The sequence below is a fragment of the Rhinatrema bivittatum genome, chromosome 1 (assembly GCF_901001135.1).
Source record: "Rhinatrema bivittatum chromosome 1, aRhiBiv1.1, whole genome shotgun sequence".
NCBI classification, from domain to species: domain Eukaryota; kingdom Metazoa; phylum Chordata; class Amphibia; order Gymnophiona; family Rhinatrematidae; genus Rhinatrema; species Rhinatrema bivittatum.
The window spans coordinates 501,608,953-501,630,322 of record NC_042615.1 but is presented as its reverse complement, the minus strand read 5'-3'; the positions used below and the strand labels follow the sequence as shown (position 1 = coordinate 501,630,322).

Sequence of the window (21,370 nt, the reverse complement as noted above, 5' to 3'; positions counted from 1 at the left end):
ATTTAGTTGTCATGGGGCAAATTTGATCTGCAACCTTTTTAGTGATGTTGGTCCATGATGAAGTTGCTGAGTTTACGTCGGATAGGTCTAGGTGCTCAAGTTCCTTGGCTAGGTGTTCACCGAGTTGGTCTCCTGAGCACTGTTTCCTAAGCGATATAGTTATTGGTTGTGTGGATTGTGGTGGAAGTTCTTTTATTTTTAAAACCGATGATATAATTCGATGGTCAGACCAAGGTATTGGAGTGCAAGTTGGAGTGGTGTGGGTTGTGATACCTTCATTTATGAAGATAAGGTCCAGCGTATGGCCTGCTTTGTGGGTTGGTTCAGTCACTATTTGTCTGAAACCCATATTGTTGAGAGGAGAGAATAGTTTTACAGTTGGTAGAATGAGGTTGGATATCTACGTGCAGATTAAAATCTCCCATGAGGATGGTAGGTTTTCTGGAATTTAGGTGTTTTGCTGTAAGTTCTATGATGGAGGATGGGTCAGCTTCCAGTATTCCGGGGGGAGCATAGATTAGGCCGATCGTCAGATGTTTTGAGTTGAATAGGGCAAATTCAATCTTTGATATGTTATTGGAAGTCTGCAAAGTCAGACCCAGTGTTTTTTTGGCTGCGAGGAGAAGTCCACCTCCTCTTTTTTTGGGTCTGGGAATAGAGAGAACATCGTAATCCTGTATGGGTAGCTGATTTATTAGCACAGTGTCGGAGGGTTTTAACCAGGTTTCTGTGATGGCACAGATGTCAGGTTTTGTATCGGATAGGTAGTCGTTGAATATATGACTTTTCTTAGAGATCGATTGCGCATTAATCAATGTGAGTGAGAAGAGAGTTAGTCCAAGGAATTGAGTGACTGGTGTCAGCAAGATGGGCCTGAGCCTCTGTTGACGATTGTGATGGGGGGGGGGGGGCGGGAAGGGGGCTTTGGTGTTCTCCATTTGGAATTGTGGATGATGGGAATTGTGAGGGGGTGCATGTTGGGATGTAAGTGGCTGAAGTGGAAGACTGTAGGAATCGTTACGGACAGAAGGAGTGCTAGGCGAATGCTGTTTGAAGAGTGCTGGGCGGATAATGTTAGAAGAGTGCTGTATGTGTGATGGGCGTATGTTGGGCGAGTGCAGTCCGGAGAGTGATGGGCGAGTGCAGTCCGGAGAGTGATGGGCGAGTGCAGTCCGGAGAGTGATGGGCGAGTGCAGTCCGGAGAGTGATGGGCGAATGTTAAGCGGAAGCAGAACTGGTGGTATTGGGTGGAAGTATAATGAGATGTTTAAAGTTCCTCTGAGGAGTCTGCTGGCAAATCTGGTAATTCCGCGAGCTTTCGTTGTGAAGTTGGCTTGGATTGTGCAGATCTGGGGCTTGGAGTCTTGGGTGCCACTGCCTGTATGTGGTTTGGTTTGCCAGATCTTTTGCAGATAGCTGGGGCTTGAAAATTAAAACTGTTCTTTAGTGATGTTTGTGCTTTAATTTGTTGGTGCTGATGTTATGTTGTATGAGCTGGTAGGTGGGCAGACAAAGATGGTATGGAATTATAGAATCGGACCAAAGACCAAGATGTAGACTCGGGGCTTCCTCGGGGCGAGACAAAGGGGCAGGCCCCTTTGTCGCGCTCTTTCGGTGCGCGGCGTCGAAAGTGTGTCTAAATTTAAAACCCCACAGGGCTGGTACCTGATTGGAGGCGCTGTAATAGTAGGCGGGGCTCAAGCGTTTTCGGCGCGATTCGCTTTTCTTTTTAGGCAGTTTTTGATTTTGCAATGTCTGCCGCGTTATCGGCGTTGAGGCCGGCCGGGAGGGGAGAGATTCACAGTGACCTTCCCCCGGCGGGGCTCGGCGCCGATCACGCAGGCCTTCCCCTTTTTGCAGCGGCACAGAAGCCGAAGAGAGATGGCGCCGCAAGTGAGTACAAATTTAAAACCCCACAGGGCTGGTACCTGATTGGAGGCGCTGTAATATAATGTAATGATGAAAGGCAGGAACCGCCAGAGAGGGAAATCAACTGAGCTGTGCTGCTCAAGCAAGCAGGAGCAGACAAACGAACCCTTCTGCACTGCCTTCCCTGTCCTCAGAGCAGGACTAACATTAGCTTGTCTTTGCCTTCCGATAAATTATTATTATTATTTTTTTTTTTTTAACTTTAGTGATTGCAGGGGAATTGAGCTTCCCTGCTAAACGTCTCGAGGGCAGCGCAGGCAAAGAGGGGGAGTGACTGGACCACCAGTATCACCCCAAGCAGACAAGCAGCTCACCGGGAAAGGATTCCTAGGTTGAATAAACAAGGGGCAAGCCCCCCTAGGATCCCATAAGCGCGGGAGACAGAGCTGTCTCCCTTAACGCAGAAGTCTTGAATTTTTTTATTTTTTTTTTTAATTATGGAATTATAAGTAATACTTGCTTGATCCTGCAAAGACAAGAAGAAAAAAAATCTCACAGGGAGAAAAATTGAGAAAGGAAGGGAACAGCAGGTTCAGCTGCCTGCATCTGCTGGAGACAGAGAAATACTGAAGGGATGCAGGGTAGGCTCTGTCCTGATATAGGATACCCTTTCAGTTTTTCTGTGTCTCCATCTGCTGGACAGGAGGCTCAACCCACTGTCTGGACTGATCCGGGTACGTATAGGGAACAGCTTTATCCCACTGTGTACCTTTACCTCCTCAGCCCCTGATGGCCAGTGCTCTCCTGGGCGGGCATACACAATGCCCAAAAGGACTGCAATCTGTCCACCGCCTGGCTCTGAGATGAGAGCTTCTACTGGGGTGGTATCGCTTCACATTTCTGACCTTTCCCTGCTTGGAAAATGTATTTCCCTTTGGAGGTACCCTCTGGCAACTTATGCCCCTGGGTCCTCGCTAAGTAAGAGTTCGTCTTTAAAGGGAAGGTTTTTCAGTTGTGACTTGGAGCAGATATCGCCCAACAAGTGTACAACTCCAGAAGCCACCTTGTTGATCTCACAGACCTCATATTTTGGATGGACGTGTGCAAGTCATCCAAGGCATCCGCAACAGAGCTACCCCTGCCTCCAGTTACCTGGGGAATGAATGGGAACATCACCTCCTCCCGAAATGACGAACCACTCCTGGAGAGATTCCTGTGAGTGATCTCCCTCACCTCTCAAAGTCCACCGAATCCTCTGACTGATCTGCAGTCCTACTAATAGGTTGGGGGAATGCAGGAATCCTTTGGACCCCAACCCCATACCTTGATACTCTGTATGTCTTATTCAGACACAGAAGGCTGTTAGAGTGGGGCGACCAAATAGGCTGTATGCACACAACCACAACATTCGCGGAAAAAGCATCCTCTGAATCAGAGAAAAGTCCCCCCCAGCTTTCTCAAAACCCTCTGGAGCACTACAGAGGACCTCTATAGCAGGGAATAACGGCAGTGAAAGCAAAAGCCCCTTCCCCGTCTTTTCCTGCACCATGGGAGACGACTCTAAAATGGTCCCCTTTCCCATGCTACCAGACAGAACTGCCTTAGCAGAGGCTGCCAAACAGGTGGATTTCCTGCCCACGTCCACCACCCTTGTCGACTTTCAGCTGACTTCCTCTTCATGCGTGCAACTCTTACACAGCCTTGCTGCATTTAAGCACACCCTTTTGGTCCGAACAGGCTCTGCAGCATTTCCCATGCTCAGCAATCACTGACATGTGCACCAACGATGGACATACTACTCTTACAGGGATTCACCTCCGCTGAGGTAAACATCAGTCCCAGCCTATGCATCCAAGTCAAAACATGCTACATGGACTCAAGAGTGATTCCCCTTCACGAAAATTATTGCAGATTACAGCCTAAGCATCCATGCAACCTGGGCTGAGTGGAATTCCCCTGAAACGGTTTGTGACGCTAAGAACCAGATCCCGCCCTTCCCAGCAGCTGATGCCTCAAGTTTCTCCCTGTAGACTTAGCCAAGATGACCTCCTCAGCCACCTTCTTTCTTTTTTAAACAAGAAGAAATAAAGCAAGAATACTTCTCTGATTTGTCATCAGCTATTCAAGGAGGAGAGAGAGTGCAATCTGCATGGGAAAAAGAGAGAACCAGACCACTGGCTTTCTGTCTCCTCACTGTCCACGGGCCGAAACAAAGACCCCTCTGCTTGCCCTGATCTACTGGGGGATGGTCCTCCATGGCACCAAACACTCCCGGAAGAAATTTTTATTTTTTTTTAAATTTCCAAACTGCAGGTTTTACACCTCTGCTATCTGCTGGAAACAGAGAAATACTGAGTCTGCAGGTGGCACATTAGGTTAAGTGACAGCATCAGTAAAGCTTTTCTTCTGTCTCCACCTGCTGGAGACAGAAGAAAAACCCATGCATCTGAACTGATCTGGGGTATGAACAGGAACCTTTTTTTTTTTTTTTTTTTTTTAATTAATGAGAAGGAATAAGGAAGCAGTGGGGAAAATGGTAATAACAAACAGCTGAACCCTATGCCTAAAGAAAAGGAAGCCCCAAAAGCACTGCTCAACTAAGGGGGGGGGGGGGGGGGGGGGGGAGTGCATAACTCACCTCAGGAGCTGATCCTCAAGAAATTAAGAATTCTTTTGCACCCAGCCTAACCAGACCTCAACACAAAACGCAAGATTTTCTCCTTCCATCTGCTGGTGACAGAGAATACAGGATATACTGACAAGCTGAGGTCAGCACAGGACTATATAATGCAAGACATCATCAAACCTGTTAGGTTGTGCTCACCAATCAGCAGATGGAGACTCTTTTTGCATCTGTATTGGACTGGCTAGATGAAAAAGAATTCTCCTTTACAGGTTGCAAAGCTTAAGGAAGCAGAACATAGAGGACCATAAAAATGTACAGGTGCCTCTCCAGCTTTAAGGGTAAGAGAGATTTAGCATCTGGTACAAGTTGAAAAAATTTAAGCAGATACACATCACACAGAATTTATTGTAGATATACTCACAGTTCCTTGCGTACTCTGTGTGGGCACAACCATACGTACTCCAGGAGGCAGAGAGGTTACAGCCACCGGGGACTTTCCAATTTGGTTAGCTGGACGGACAGTGACAAGTGGGGAGGCAACACTAGACTGGGGTCCTGTAACCTTCAAGACTGCTGGCACAGCTGGCCAAGGAGGATTAAAAGAAAAAAAAAATACATCAAAGTTTGAAGGGGTATCTTTTCATAATAAAAACAAATAGGGAAAAGGAAAATTGGAATTTTAACTTATCTATGTCAATTTCTTCAGGAGAAATCCATTGTGTGTAAAAGAGTGGGAATTTTTCCCAGATTAGATAGAATTTATTTCTTCAGAAATGACAGAGTACACTAATAATCAGTGCTAGTTTCCCGCTGAGATTTCCCTATAAATGCTATATCAAATCGGAATTTTAACATGTCAATTCCTGTTACATCAGTAGTTTTTCAAATCAGACTGAACATGAAGAATTGGAGAAATTACTTACCTGATATTTTCATTTTCCTTAGTGTAGACAGTCTCAGGACCAATTGATTATGCTCCCCTGCCAGCAGATGGAGACAGAGGCAGGTTTCAAAGCTGACATCACACTACATACACCCGTGCAGTGACTTCAGCCCTTCGTATTCTCTTCAAAAGCCACTGTAGACATACTATTGAAAAAACCTGATTAAAAACTTGACCAAAAACAGATAACTGTACTCAACCAAACATAACAAAACTGAAGTCTGTCAAGTGGATAAAAAACAAAACAAGACCATTCGCCTTGGAAAGTCAGGTATTTATTAATATCAATTAATCCAAACTAAAAGTAAGACTGCCAGACTCTGGCAGAGTTTCACCTAATCGGCTCCATCAGGGGCTCAGTCATCCAGATAGTATACATTCCTTCTTGCAGCAGTACACCTTCGTGTATACTGACGAACAAGAAAAGTTATTACTGCCTTCTTTATGCAAATGTGAGGTTTTAAAATCCATACATACTATCTAGATGACTGAGCCCCTGATGAGCCAATTAGGCGAAACTTGGCCAGAATCGGGCAGTCTTACTTTTAGTTTGGATTAATTGATATTAATAGATACATGACTTTCCAAAGCGAACAGTCTTGTTTTGGGTTTTTTTATCCACTAGACCAAACAAACACTGAACCCCAGTAAGATTATAGATGCCCTGATCAAGGGACTGGATGACAGCTTATCTATAATGTCTTGGAATAGATATTCATTCCACAGGTGAATCCTTAGCTCTCTGTTCTTGGGCAGCCGTGGGCATGATGCTGAGCCCATCTGTCTACACTAAGGAAAATTAAATTATCAGGTAAGTAATTTCTCCATTTCCAAGCATGTAGCCAGACGGACTCAGGAACAATGGGATGTACAAAAGCTACTCCTGATCGGGGTGGGAGGCTGCCCACAGTCCGGTTAACTCCGTTCTTGCAAAGGAGGCGTCCTCTCAGGCCTGAATGTCCAGGTGATAGGATCTGAAGAAGGTGTGCAAGGATGACCACATCGCCGCTCGGCAGATGTCAACAGGAGACAGCAGTCTAGCTTCCGCCCATGAGACCGCCTGAGCCCTAGTGGAATGAGCTTTAACCTGAAAAGGCAGTGGCTTTCCTGCTTCCACATAAGCTCCGGTTACCACCTCCTTAATCCAGCGAGTTATGGTAGCCCACGAAGCTGGTTCCCCCTGCTTCCTTCCACCGTGAAGGACAAACAGGTGGTCTGTCTTTCAGAACAGTTCCGAAACTTCCAGATACCATAGCAAAAGCCGACTGACATTCAAATGACTGAGGCAACGGTATTCTTCTACTTCCTTGTGCTTATTTAGGGATGGTAATGAAATGAACTGATTCAAATGAAAGTCCAAGACTACCTTGGTTAAGAAGGATGGAACAGTACGAAGCTGTAACGCTCCTGGAGTCATCTGGAGGAACAGTTCCCATTCAGGACTATAGTTCAGAGATGCAATGTTTTGAGCATACAGCCACCAGGAACACCATTTTCAAGGTCAATAAACATAAGGAAAGACTGTGCAGCAGCCGAAAGGAAGGCCCTGCCAAAAACTCCAATATTAGATTAAGATTCCACAAGAGAACCAGCTGAAGGTACTTCAATCCTTTCAGAAAACGGACCAAGTCCGGATGAGTAGACAGGCAGGTTCCGTGTACCTCGCCCCTAAAACAGGAGAGAGAGAACTCCTTGAAGGTCCAGGTAGCAAGCATCAAACCATTATTCAAGCCGTCCTGCAAAAAAATTCCAGAATTAGTGGGATTCTGACCGTCCGAGGGGAACACCGCGTTCCTCTGACCAGGCCTCAAATACTCTCCAGACCCGCACATATGCTAGGGACGTAGAGAATTTCTGCGTGCGGAGCAAGGTGGCAATTTCTTCCACCGAATATCCTCGCTTCATCAGGAGAGCCCTCTCAAGGGCCAGACCATAAGATAGAGTCGGAACCTTGTGAAGCACGGGTCCCTGCTGTAGCAGGTCCCTGCGCAGTGGGAAGCACAGGGGGGTCTTCACCAGGAGTCTCCGCATGTCTGCATATCACGGACGCCTGGGCCAACCTGGAGCTACTAGTAAGACTAATCCCCCTGTGGTGCTCGATTCTGCGAATGACCCTGCCCAGCAGGGGCCATGGAGGGAAGGCATATAGCAACTCCTCTTCCGGCCAGGTCAGAACGAGAGCGTCAATCCCAGGGTCAACTGATCTCTTCTGCGACTGAAGAATCAGGGAACCTTCACATTGTGAGATGCGGCCAGCAAGTCGATAGACAGGAGACCCCAGCGATCTACCATAAGCTGAAAGGCTTTGGCCGACAAAGCCCACTCTCCTGGATCCAGACTCTTCCTGCTTAGAAAGTCTGCTCTGATGTCTTTTTCTGCGATGTGGGAGACCGAGATCATCTGTAGATGTATTTCTACCCGTTCCAAAAGGAGGTCTATATCTTGAGTCACTTGCTGGCTTTTGGTTCCTGACAGCGAGCTCTCCAGTCCCAGAGGCTCACGACTGTCATGAGGACCAGCCAGTTCAAAGAGGTCAGGGGTATACCCCTGCCCAGTTGAGTTTCCTCCAGCCACCAATGGAACTGAGAGCAATCTTCCATCAGTAAGTGGAGGCGAACTGAATAGTCATGAGACTTGTGGGTTCCAACATGACAGCAGGGAGCGTTGGAAGTGGATGCATATGTGCCCCTGCCCACGGCACTACTTCCAGGGTTGCCGCCAAACCGAGAACTTGAAGATAGTTCCACACCATCGGGCATATTGGGACATCAACTTCCTTATCCACGTGGTCGGAAGGAAAACCTTGCCCTGCTTGGTGTTGAATCGAACTCCCAGATATTTCAAGGACTGGGAGGCTTTGAGACTGCTTTTGTCACAACCCAACTGAGTTCCTGTTGGTCACCCGGAGACTCTTCCACGGACTTTTCCCAGATCAACCAGTCATCCAAGTACGGATGCACCAGGATTCCATCTTTTCTCAACGCTGCCACTGCAACCACCATAATCTTGGAAAATGTTCTGGGGGAGGGTGGCCAGGCCAAAGGGCGGCGCCCAAAACTGATAATGGCAACCCAGTACTGCAAAGAGTAGGAAACGATGTTCTTGACGAACCTGAATATGTAGGTAGGCCTCGGATAGGTCCAGGAAGGTTAAGAATTCCCTCGATTGTACGGCCATTATCACACAGCGTAGGGTTGCCATGCGGAAATGAATTACTTGCAGATGTCAGTTGACGGTCTTGAGGTCCAGGATGGGGCGAAAGGAGCCTTCCTTCTTGGGTATGATGAAATAGATGGAATAATGCCCCGTGTTTTCTTGAGACTTGGGGACTGGAACCACAGCTCTCAGACTGAAAAGCCTTGCCAATGTAGTTTCCACTGACTGCTCCTTCTGTGGCGAGTGGCAGGGAGACACCATGAACATGTCCCGAGGAACACAGTGAAATTCCAGTGCATATCCTTCTCGTATCACCTCCAGGACCCATTAATCTGATGTGATCTCGACCCACCTCTGATAAGAGAGAGGCATGCCCCATCTCCTGTTCCCAGGAATGGGTCAACAAACCTTCACTGGGAGGGTCAGGAGGTTCTACTACCCGAACCTGTGTCCCTTCTTCGCTGTCTGGGACAAAGACATATCAAAAGGTTAAGTTCTCTGAAGGGTTGTTCCTCTATAGGGATGAAAACACCTGGATCCTCTAGTACAACCTCTAATGTTAAAAGAGTGTGGCGTCTGCTTCTTATTTTCTGGCAAAGGAACCAAGGATTTGCCCCACTTACTGACCAATTTTTCCAACTCACTCCCAAATAATAGTGAGCCTTTAAAGGCAATTTGGTGAGGTTAGCCTTGGCGATCACGTCAGCAGATCAATTTCTCAGCCATAACTGACGCCTGGCCACAATGAAATCCACTCCCCTGGCTGAAGAGCAGACCAATCACAGCCCCAATCTGCCAAAAAAGCAGCAGCTGGCTCCATAACTGCCCTGGAGTTCACCACGGAGTCATCAACCTCCTGGGAGAGAAGTAAACAAGATCAAGCCACCAGGGAATAACAAGACGCGATCGGAAAGGTCATTGCCACTGCATCAAATGCTTGCTTAAGGATAGTTTCAATCCTATCATGAGCATTCTTCAAGGCCCCTCCTCCTTCCACAGGAATAGTGGTCCACGTGGATATTGCACACACAAGTGCATCTACCTTTGGAAAACGTAATCGCTCTCTTGCCACTGGATCCAAAGGGTACAGGCCTTCCAAATCCCGACCCCTTTGAAATTAGCCTCTGGGGTGCCCTGCTCAAGATCAATTAATTCTTGAATGGCTTCCATCATGTGGAAAAAACAAGAGGCCTTACACGAAGAAACCAAATTGGGATTTTTCTTTGGCCCAGTTACAGAGTCTGCTCCAGGAACACCGAGCATTTCAAGATCTGGGAAATCTGAGCTGGCAGCTCATCTTTATGAAAGAACCAGAGATGAAAATTGGTTTTTACCTGCTAATTTTTGTTCCTGTAGTACTCAGGATCAGTCCAGAAAAGTGGGACACTGGGCGGGAACCCGAAAGACACGCAAGCAGAACACTCTCACCGAAGGAATACCCCTCCGCAGCATGCACGTCCAGATGATAATGCTTAGTGAAAGTGTGCAATGAAGACTACACCGCCGCCCTGCAGATTTCCTGAGGCGACAGTAACTGGCATTCCACCTAGGAAGTAGCCTGGGCCCTAGTGGAATGAGCGCGGAGACCCAACGAAACTTGGCACCCGCGGGCTATGTATGATGAACAAATGGCATCTTTAATCCAACGAGAGATGGTCGCCTTAAGATGCCTTTTCCCCTTCTTTTGGCCACTAAAAAGAATAAACAAATGATCAGACCTCCAAAAGTCATTAGTAACTTCCAGGTAACGCAACAAGATGCGCCGCACGTCCAGAATATGCAGATCCTGGCCTTGAGAGGAATTACGAGACCACTGAAGGAAGCCCGGCAGCTCCACAGTTTGATTGATGTGAAACGCCGAAACCACTTTCGGAACGAAGGATGGAACAGTGTGCAAGGACACCCTAACATTATAAATGCAAAGAAAGGGGTCCTGACACGACAAAACCTGTAACTCTGAAATCCGACGTGCCGAGCAAATGGCCACCAAAAAGACCGTCTTTAAAGTTAGATCCTTCAACGACGCTCTGCGGAGAGGTTCGAAGGGGGGACCACAGAGTACCCGAAGCACTAGGTTCAAACTCCAATCAGGGCACACCGAACGGATGGGAGGCTGCAAGTGTTTAACCCCTTGAGAAACCTAGTAATGTCTGGATGTACAGCCAGCGAGCAGCCCGCAAACTTGCCAAGCAATGCACCAAGAGCTGCCACTTGAACACGAAGGGAGTTGAACACTAACCCCTTAGTGACACCCTGCTGCAGAAAGTCCAGGCCCTGTGGAACATTCACTGTTAACGGATCGAAGGAGCACTGTTGACTCCATGCCTCAAACAGCTTCCACACTCGCACATAGGCCATAGAAGTGGCCGGGCGTCTCGCCTGTAGGAGTGTAGAAATGACCTGTTCGGAATAGCCCTTCAAGCGTAAACGTCGCCTCTCAAAAGCCAAGCCGCGAGAGAGAAGTGATCCTGCTGAAGTAGTCACGGTAGATACGCGAGCTGTAATGGTCCCTCGAGAGCCAAGCAAACCAGATCCGCGAACCACGGACGACGCGGCCACTCTGGAGCTACGAGCACCACCCTGCCTGGATGGAGCTCTATGCGACAGAGAAGCCTCCCGATGAGGGGCCAGGGAGGAAAAGCATACAGTAGAATTCCCGTGGGCCAGAGGCACACCAGAGCATTGAGCCCTGCTCCTGTCGACAGCTGAAGAAGCGTTCCGTCTTTGCGTTCACCCACGTTGCCAACAGATCCAACTGTGGTACGCCCCACCTGGCGCAAATGAGGTTCCAGGCGTCAGGAGACAGCTCCCACTCTCCCAGATTGAGCTGTCTGCTGAGAAAATCCACCTGCACGTTCTCCTGGGACTTTGCGTGAATTAGCCAGTCGTCCAGGTAAGGGTGGACCAAAATCCCCTCCTTGCGAAGAAAGGCCGCTACAACCACCATTACCTTGGTGAACGTCCGAGGGGACAGCACTTCCAGTTTCGGGCCCAAACGAAAGGGCCCGAAACTGGAAGTGCTGTCCCAGGACCTTGAAACGCAAAAACTGCTGGTGATCCAGGCGGATGGGGATATGAAGGAACGCCTCTGTGAGTTCCAGGGAGGCTAGAAACTTCCCTTTCTGAACAGCCACCATTACCGCCCTCAGGGTTTCCATTCGAAAATGAGGGATCCAAAGACAGCAGTTCACCTTCTGAAGATCGAAGATGGGCCGAAACGCGCCCTCCTTCTTGGGAACCACAAAGTAAAAGAAGTATCTTCACCGCCCCTGCTGCGTATCCGGAACTGGGACAATCGCTTGCAGCTCGAGAAGGCGTTGCAGAGTTATCTGGACCGCATCGCGTTTGGTGTGAGGCCATGCGGGATTCCACAAAAACCTCCCGCATCAGTTGTGAGAATTCGGCAGGGTCCAATATTTTCAGATCGGGAGGATCACTTCTCTCTCGCAGCTTGGTTTTTGAGAGGATACGTTTACGCTTGAAGGGCTATTCCGAACAGAACCTAGCAGTCTGAGGTAATCCTTTCCCAATCCGTGTAAATGTTGGATAATCTGCCACAGACAGCTTAGAGGACTGAATGGGGGCTCGTGGCTTCACTGGGTGGGTTTACTGGTTCCTGCGCCGAGATGTCCCGAGTCTCTTCCGGCGCGACAACCCCCATGAAAGGACTGTTGACGTCCCGGAGGCTGTTTGGACGCCGAAGGCACGGAATATCTGCCGGTACGAAAACAGCGATACTCCTGAAAGCGAGATCGGGAGGGAAAACCTTCTGAGACGGCCTCCTATCTTCCGGTAACTTATTGCCCTTAAGACTCCCCCAGCAGTTTAACCAGCTGATCAAGTTCCTCTCCGAAGAGAAGCTTGCCTTTAAAGGGGAGATTACAAAGCTGAGACTTGTCCTCCAAGTCTGCTGCCCAATTTCGAAGCCAGAGGAACCGACGTGCCGAACACAAAGGACACCATATTCCGTGCAGAGGTCTGCACGAAATCATACAGCGCATCGGCCACGCACGCTATGCCTGCTTCTAATCTTGCTGAACGCACAGCCTCACCGCCATCGGCCCCGGAGTTAGCATTAGAATCTTGAACCCAGCAGAGAGACACCCTCTGCATGAGGCTAGCACACACCGCTGCCCGCAGGCTCAATGCGGCTACTTCAAAGATGCGTTTCAGCTGGATCTCCAGCTTGCGGTCCTGCAAGTCCTTCAAAGCGGCCATTCCCACGACTGCAATCGTGGTCTTCTTTGTAACTGCAGACACCGCCGCGTCCACCTTCGGGATATTCAGGAGGACCAAAACATCTGACGACACAGGATATAGTTTTGCCATAGCTCTGCCCACTTTCAGCCCCGCATCAGGAGCATCCCACACGCGGGTAACCAGCTTGTGAACCTTTTTAGGTAATGGAAAAGACGAAGTGGGGCCCCCGAATCCCATCAAGGACCAGATTCATTCCCTCATTGTCGGAATCTTCTTGGGAAACCTTCAGCCCCAGGATCTCCAACACCTGGGGAATGAGCGGACACAGCTCATCCCTCTTAAACAGATGCACCACACTGGGATAGTCACCTTCATTAGGCTGGATGTCGTAGTCACCATCCGGGTCATCCGGATCCACATCTCCCATATCTGGGACCGGATCCAGATCTGCTGGACTCACGGCTGAGGCGGACGCAGCCCCTGCCCCAGAAACCGGATTCTGTGGTTCCCGGGCCTCCTCCCCTGAACGGGGGCACTCTGCCGACCATAGCTGCGGTTCTATGCTCCGACCCAGCCTAGCAAGTGGCTCCGTCCGGTCCCCCGGTTGCCCGTCTCTTAAATGCTGTATGCTTCCGTGCCAAAGGGGCTTGGTGCATCAGCAAGATAAATTCAGAGGAAAACCCCTCCAGGTGCAGGATCGCCAGGTGCAGGATCGGCAGCCCCAAGGTGCAGGATCGGCCCCCACCGGGGCTAACATGGGGGGGTGGGGGCAGCTTCTTCCCTTGATCCGTGGCGAGAGGCCTCAGTACCCTCCCAGCGGGAGGGAATAGTCGATTCCACCGAGCCTTCCATCCCCCAGGCAGCTGCCTAAAATGGGAAGGCCAGAAAACAGGAGGAGCTCTATTGCCCCCACACCTCCGGGAGACTGCTGATCAAAATCGTGGGCCCAAATGGGAAAGCGCAGCCCTACGCGGCCCGTGCTGAGGAGGAAGGCCTGGACGGAGAAATATCGCACGCCAGGCAGACGCAGGAAAAAAATTCAAAATGTCGCTCCAGACCCCGGCGAAATCGCTAAGCGTGGTGAGACACGCTGAAAACTGAGACACGGCAAGAAGACACTTACTTCCTCGGCTCCCGGGGCTCCGGGGTGCATCTGGGGGAAGAGGTAACAGCTAAGCTCCCCGAACAGCTGCTGAAGCACAGGGCCCCCCCCCTGCATCGACTCCTCACCTCAGTTGCGAAGGCCAGCCAAACTGATAGTCTCTCCCTCAGACTTTTTTTTTTTTTTTTTAACTTTATGGAGACTCTTCCTTCTGCAGGGGTTGAGGGAGCAGCTGAAACAGCTTTGAGGGTGAGTAGCCTGGAGCCCCTGGCCTTCACCCCCTGAGCTGGCACGGGCGAAACCTAGGCAGGGTTATCTAACCCCCCGGATGCCCGGCTTCAACTGAGGGATGGCCCACGAAGGTGCCTAACACCTCAGGAAGCAATCGCAGGCAAAAGGAAAAAATTCTATGTAACCTGAAAAAATTTACACAAAAAAACACTAAGACTGCAGGTGTACCTCTAACCGTCTGCTGGAGACAGAGAAATATGGAGGGACTGCAGGTGGCACTAGAGTATATATGGCAGTGCCCAAAGTTTTGCTCTCCAACGCCATCTGCTGGTAGGGATACACAACCCACTTTTCTGGACTGATCCTGGTACGAACAGGGAACATAGTTTTATACAGTTCTAATCCTCGAGGAATTTTACTATCCTCAAGGCAGTCCAGATCAGCGTCATTATCCATGCCATCCGGACCGTCATTGAGAAATCCTGCTGTCGCACTAGCAATGCTCCGGCGCTTAATAGTAGGTCCCTTCAAGGTTCCTACCTGACACTCTGCTCTGGGAGTATGAGAGAGGGCTGAAGATTGCACCTGGAGAAAGGATTGCAATCGCTGGAAAAAAAAATTCTACCCACACAAAGGTAGAAGCATCCAATTCAGGAGGTATTTGAGGCATACAGACTGAGCTACCATCCCCTGCTGAGGAACCAGTTATGGGAGTTCCAAAATCAGGCACCCCACCTGAGCCATCTGTACCCAGGCCTATATCAAGCTGGGAAGAACCAGGCTTAGTGAAATCATAAGGTGGCAATTCTCCCCGAACCTCCAAACTGCGCTGGCATAAGTTAGCGTGCACTCTTGGCTGAGATGTCCGAATATGACAGGCAGTGCAAAGAGAAAGGCGCATAGGCATTGTCATGGCTGACAATGAGCTTAAGCGGCAGTCAGAGCGTGCAGCTAGCTGATTTTTTGGGTTTTTGTTTTGAATGGCCAAACACACTAGGCATGCAACCTAGGCGTACAAAAATTAGGCGTCCAACACTTAGCATCTCACACCTAGGCATTCAAAACGTAGGCATCCCAAAACTAAACACCGTAAAAAAACAATTTAAGCGCACAATGTAACTTGGGTGCACAGGTAAGCTTGCAGCCATGTAAGGTGCTGCTTAACTTAGATGCACGGAATACAAGGCCTGACTATACGCCCAAAAACTGGACGTACAACCTTGACACACAGCTAGATGCACATTCCGAATCGACAATCCTGTAGAGGGCAGCCTAAGACAAGTGTGCGAAACACCATTGTGACCTACCATGCGGCCCACAGCAAAACATCCTCAGAATGGGGCCTAACCTACAGAGGCTGTTCAACGATAACGGTAACGATATTTGGTACTGTTCCGACACTGGATTCCACCAAGACAGTAGCGCCCTCTGCAACGGCCTCATGTGAGCAAAGGCCCACGGCACCAACTCCAACGTCAACGCCATGGAGCCCAGAAGCTGCAGATAGTCCCACACTCTGGGTAACGGAAGATGAAGAATATGAAGAACTTGTTGCTGCAACTTGTGCATCCTGTCTGTTGTGAAGAACACCCTGCCTTCTCAAGTGTCGAAGCAAGCTCCCAGATATTCTAGGGACTGCGATGGGATCAGATGACTTTTTGTTCCATTGATCACCCAGCCCAACAACTGGAGCAACTGAATTACCCGACGTATCGCTCGCAAGCAATCCTCCTCCATCTTTGCACGAATCAGCCAGTCATCGAGGTAAGGGTGGACTAACACTCCCACCATCCAGAGGGCCACTGCTACAATACCATCACCTTGGTAAAGGTTTGTGGAGCCATCGCCAAGCTGAAAGGGAGCACCCGGAACTGAAAATGCTGTCCTAGGATCTTGAAACGCAGGAACTGCTGATGATTGCTCCGAATCAGGATGTGGAGGTAGGCTTCTGTGAGATCCAAGGAGGCGAGGAACTTTCCTTTGCAGATGGCTGTGATGACCATTCTGAGGGTCTCCATTCGGAAGAGAGGGACCTTCAAGCTGATGTTCACTTGCTGAAGATCCAGGATAGGACGGAAGGTGCCCTCCTTCTTCGGGACCATAAAATAAATGGGAATACTGCCCTCTTCCCTGCTCAACCAGGGGAACGGGAATAATCGCATCCAGACTGAGCAATCTTTGGATCGTCTCCTCTACTGCCGCCCGCTTGTTGCGGGAAATGCAGCGTGACTCCAGAAAGGTCTCCTTGAGTGGGCGAGAAAATTCTAAGGCGTAGCCTACTCTTATGACCCCCAGAACCCACTGGTCTGAGGTGATTTTGGACCATTCCTCGAAAAAAACTGATAGTCTGCCCCCCACCGCCACACGAGTGTGCGGGCCTGACATCATTGGGCAGGCTTTCCGTATCCCGCTCCCTGTCTGGAGCCGCCTCGTGTCGGCCTGTAGGATCCACAAAAGGACTGCTGTCGAAACATTGACTGCCTGGAGCTGGAGGAGGAGGGGCTGCCCCTCCCCGACCTGAAACGCCGCGTCTCTCGATAACAGGCCCGCGGAGCAAAGGACTTCTTGAACGGTTTCCTATCCTCGGGTAGCTTGTTCCCCTTGTTGTCACCCAGGGACTTCATAAGCTGGTCCAGATCCTCCCCAAAGAGAGGTTGGCCCCGAAAAGGAAGGTGACAACTGCAATTTGGAGGATGCGTCCGCCGCCCAATTTCGGAGCCACAGCAAATGTCTGGCCGCCACCAAAGAGACCATGCTCCGGGCCGAGGACGCACCAGAACGTACAAGGCATCTGCCACATAAGCAACGCCTGTCTCCAGCCGGGCCACCTGGGACGGGGGACAAAACAGAGGAAGCTGGATCCTGCGGTTTCTGGATCCAGAGACAAGCGAACTGCATCATGCTAGCGCAAACTGCTACTCAAAGGTTCAAGGAGGAGACCTCAAAGAGGCGCTTTAAGGTGAAGTTCCAGCTTGCGGTCCTGAACATCCTTCAGAGCCGTGTCACCCGCCACTGGAATGGTAGTCTTCCTAGTGACTGCTGACACCGCCACATCCACTTTTGGAGTCTTCAAGCGCTCCAAATGCTCTTCGAGAACTGGGTACAGTTTAGTCATAGCCCAGCCGACCTTGAGGCCTGCATCCGGAGAATCCCATTCCTGACTGATAAAGCTTCTGGATCTTTTTCAGTATAGGAAAGGTGCTGGGTGGACCCCGGAGCCCGTCCAGGACTGAGTTAACCCCTTCATTATCGGACTCTTCCTGAGACAACTTCAGACCTAACTCCTCTAGCACCAGAGGAATAAGGGGGCACAACTCTTCCTTCTTAAAGAGGCGATCCACCCATGGATCATCCTCTTCCATCCCAGGATCCCCCAGAGTCTGGTCATCCCTGCCGGTATCTGGATTGGGAGATAGGGTCCCGTCTGGGTCCGCAGCTGCATCCTCCTGGGGGGAGGGGGTCCTCCCCCTGCAGGTCATCCAAGCCGTCAAGATCTCCACAGACCCCGGCCGCTCGAGAACCCCAAGAGTCGGGGTGTGACTGAGTGTTTCAAGGCGCCCCCCAGCTCCGTCCTGTGGCTTGCGCTTAGCAGACTTCCTGGCTAAGAAAGCCTCGTGCATGAGAAGCACGAATTCAGGTGAGAAGCCTCCCAGGCCCGTCTCGATGTCACTGGAGTCTGAATCCGTGTCCCTGGAATCTTCCTGACTCAGCTCACGCACCGAGGGGGGACAGAGGGGGTTCCTCCTGTGACTCCTTTTTGAATTAGCTAGTGGAGGCCGCCAGAAATGTGCCCCTGGAGCTCAGCCCCCGAAGCTGACCTCCATGTGGCCCTTTTTGTCCTCTGACCCTTTGAGGAGGACCCCTCCTCTCCCCGCAGCACAAGAATTGCATAGGGAGAGGGAATCCAGATAGGCCGACAACGTGCCACAGGCTTTACAAGCCTCCAGTGGTTTTTTAGCCATTTCTTGCTTGCCACGAATCCCCAGGGACCCTCCCCCCCCGGACCTGAAGTGCGATCCCCCAAAATGGCATGAGTGCCAAAAATTGCCCGGGCACTCTAAGCAGACACATGGGAAGGCAGCCGGCAGCGAAGGAAGCCTGAAAGAAAAAACAAGATGGTTGCCACGGCTAAAATTAGCTCGGCACCGCCAAGCCATTACTAGTAGCGCGGCCCTGACTCCCTGCCAGGATAGGGTAGGCCCCCACGATCCTGGACCCGCTGCCTGATATCTCCCCCCCGGAGTCCTCCGAAACTCAAGGGGCTGCCGGGCTCAGCTCTGCCAAGCAGACTGAGGCACCAGGCAGAGCCGCTAACAAGAAGCAGGGAGAAAAAAAAACTTTTTTTTTTTTTTTTTTTTTAATAAAACTATAAAAAAACAACAAATTTTCCCTAAAGGGGCTACTTCTCTGGGTCAGCAGACACTCCAAGGGAGGCTTCGGGACTGCGTCCCCTGGCTATCGGGGGTCCCTGTGTCCTCGGGCTAACACTGCCAGGGGTATCCAATCCCCCATTCGCCCGGCTCTACCCGAAGGATGGCCCAAAAAATGGAACCTGGCACCTCGGTGAGCACACAACTCCAGAACTCAGCTCAGAGCTGCAGGTATGCACCACCACCGTCTGCTGGAGACAGAGAAATACTGAGGAGCTGCAGGTGTCACACTTGATATATATAGAACTGCCTTGAAGCTTTGTTCTCTGCCTCCATCTGCTGGTGAGAGTGCATAACCCACTGGTCTGGATTGATCTGGGTATGTTCAGGAACAGCAAACAAGTTGCTTTCTGCCTCCATTTGCTGGTAGAAGATTATAACCCACTTGTCTAACTTACTCTGACAGGACGATAAGGAAAGTGGTATGTTCTGCCACAAACTTCCTCCTTCCAGTCTGACCCTGGTTAACTCCCCTCATGCCTTAGAACTCATCAGCACCAGCCTGTGTCAAGTTTTTTATAGCCTGCTCACCTCTCCGCAGTTTTAGCAAACTTCCTGTGACTCACCAGCAGGCAGAGACCAACAGGAATGAAAAGCGAACTGTTGAAATGCTCCTAATCTAGAAGAAGGATCTTCAGCTCTCACAAAGTACAGTCTTTGCAGTAAAATTATTGACTAAGGGAAACATAGGGTAGAGATTTCTCATTCCTGGGAACTTCTAGGGAGAATGCATTGCCTTGTATGCCAAGAAGTGAAGTTGACTATTTGAATTTTAGAAAAAAGTCAAAAGCTTTTCTCTCTGTGCAAGCTGATTTACAGAAATGTTAATTTAATGCCAATTTGTGAATTAATTTTATTCCCTGAGGTATATGTAACTCTACATGATTTTATATAATTATGAATGTAACTGTAATCCATACTGGACAAATATTTTGGAAGCAGTGGAATATAAATAAAAATTAAAGGAAGAAGCAACACTCCTCATACCCACACTGCTGTAGAGAACAGAATACAATAGTTTTTCCTTGCCCAGACTCAGTTTGCTCTTATGAACAAATATTTCTAGACATCATGTATGAGAGAAAGAAATAGAGAAATTCCTAACATGGTGATAATTAACTGCACATTACTGGTAGCATACTTTATAATTAGCACAGATGCTTCAGCAAGCTTACCTTGTGTCCTGGCTGCAGATACCGACAATGGGCTCCCTGGCACCGTAGGCAAAACTTGAATGGTGGCGGTAGCAGCCGCCGCAACTGTTGTGGGTGTTGTAGGGGCCGCAGCTTGTGGCAGGAGTGTAATTCCTGCTGCCTGTGTCAGTGGCTGAATGGAAGCAGGGGCAGCAGCAGCCGGGGCAGGGCTCTTGGGTGGATTAACAGGCACGGATGGCACCGGGTTGATGGCGGGGGACATAGCGGCTGTAGCAGCAGTGGGAATGTCATACTTCTGGAGCTGCAACAGGTATGTATCCGCTGTAGGCACAGCTCCCCAACTCACCTCCAGAGAGTTGGTGTTGGCCCGCACAAGCTGAACTCGGGCAGGAGCTGGGGGTTTTTCTGTGGAGGAAAGAGAACAGACAAAGCATTATGCAAAAAGATATCGTGTCATCCAATATCCAACAAAATTCTGATTTACCAGTCTGCACTATGGAGAAATGTTTTGTCTGTTAAAATTTCCTTTTGTTTAATCCTGCTACACCAGTCCAGTCAAGTGGGTTGCTCCTTCCTACCAGCAGATGTGAGTACAACACAGATTTCTCCATGACATCACAGCATTCCAGAAAATTCCACAGTATTCTAATAAAGCACTAAAATTGCATCCCAAACATAGAAATGATGGCAGAAGACGACCAAATGGCCCATCCAGTCTGCCCAGCAAGCTTTCGCACTTTTTTTTTTCTCACATACTTATCTGTTTCTCTTGGCTCTTAGTAACCTTTTTTATTCTATTTCCCTTCCACCCCCGCCATTAATGTAGAGAGCAGTGTTGGAACTACATCTAAGTGAAATAGCTTAATTAGTTTAACCACCGCAATAAGCAAGCTACACCCATGCTTATCTGTTTATCCAGACTATGTAATTCAGTCCTTGTTGGTTGCTGCCTGAATATAGATCCACCTTTCTTCATTCCCCCCCTGCCGCTGAAGCAGAGAGCTATGCTGGCTTTGCATTGAAAGTGAAGAATCAGTCTTGCTCCCCTGCCGTTGAAGCAGAGAGCTAAGCTGGATATGCATTGAAAGTGAAGTATCAGGCTTATTTGGTTTGGGGTAGTAACCGCACAAGCAAGCTACTCCCCGCTTTTTTGTGAATGCAAATCCTTTTTTCCACATATCCTCATTGCCGCTGAAGCTTAGAGCAATGTTGGAGACGCATTAACCATGTGTGTATTTATTGAATAAGGGTATTATCACCAGGTAGTAGCCATCGTTCCCGTGAGCCACCCACTCTTCATTCACATCCTCTAGACTTTATGGATCCACAGTGTTTATCCCATGCCCCTTTGAAGTCCTTTAATTTTGGTGAAGACCAAAACTGTAAAATAAAGAGGAAAATTGCCCTGTGTCTTAATCACTGGAATGCAAATTGAGCTAAATGCAGTACTGCACACAGGATTCAAGGTGTGAGACTGTACCTTGAATACTATGTGCAAATCCGGTTGCCACATCTTAAAAAAAAAAAAAAAGATATAATTGCACTGGAGAAAGTAAAGAGAAGGGTGACCAAAATGATAAAGGGCATGGAACAGCTCCCCTATGAGGAAAGGTTAAAGGTTAGGGCTGTTCAGCTTGGAGAAGAGACGGTTGAGGGGGG

At 49.4% G+C, this 21,370-nt stretch overlaps 1 protein-coding gene across 1 annotated transcript in view; it reads right to left on the bottom strand.

The window, feature by feature from the left end:
• Nucleotides 1-21,370, bottom strand: part of HCFC1 (host cell factor C1) — a 465,140-nt gene that overhangs the window by 320,526 nt on the left and 123,244 nt on the right. Inside the window, exons 8-9 of the mRNA XM_029609928.1 lie at nucleotides 19,733-20,116; nucleotides 4,917-5,077 (exon numbers count right to left, since the gene is read on the bottom strand). Coding sequence (XP_029465788.1) covers nucleotides 4,917-5,077; nucleotides 19,733-20,116 — 545 coding nt within the window. The remainder of the gene's footprint in view (nucleotides 1-4,916; nucleotides 5,078-19,732; nucleotides 20,117-21,370) is intronic.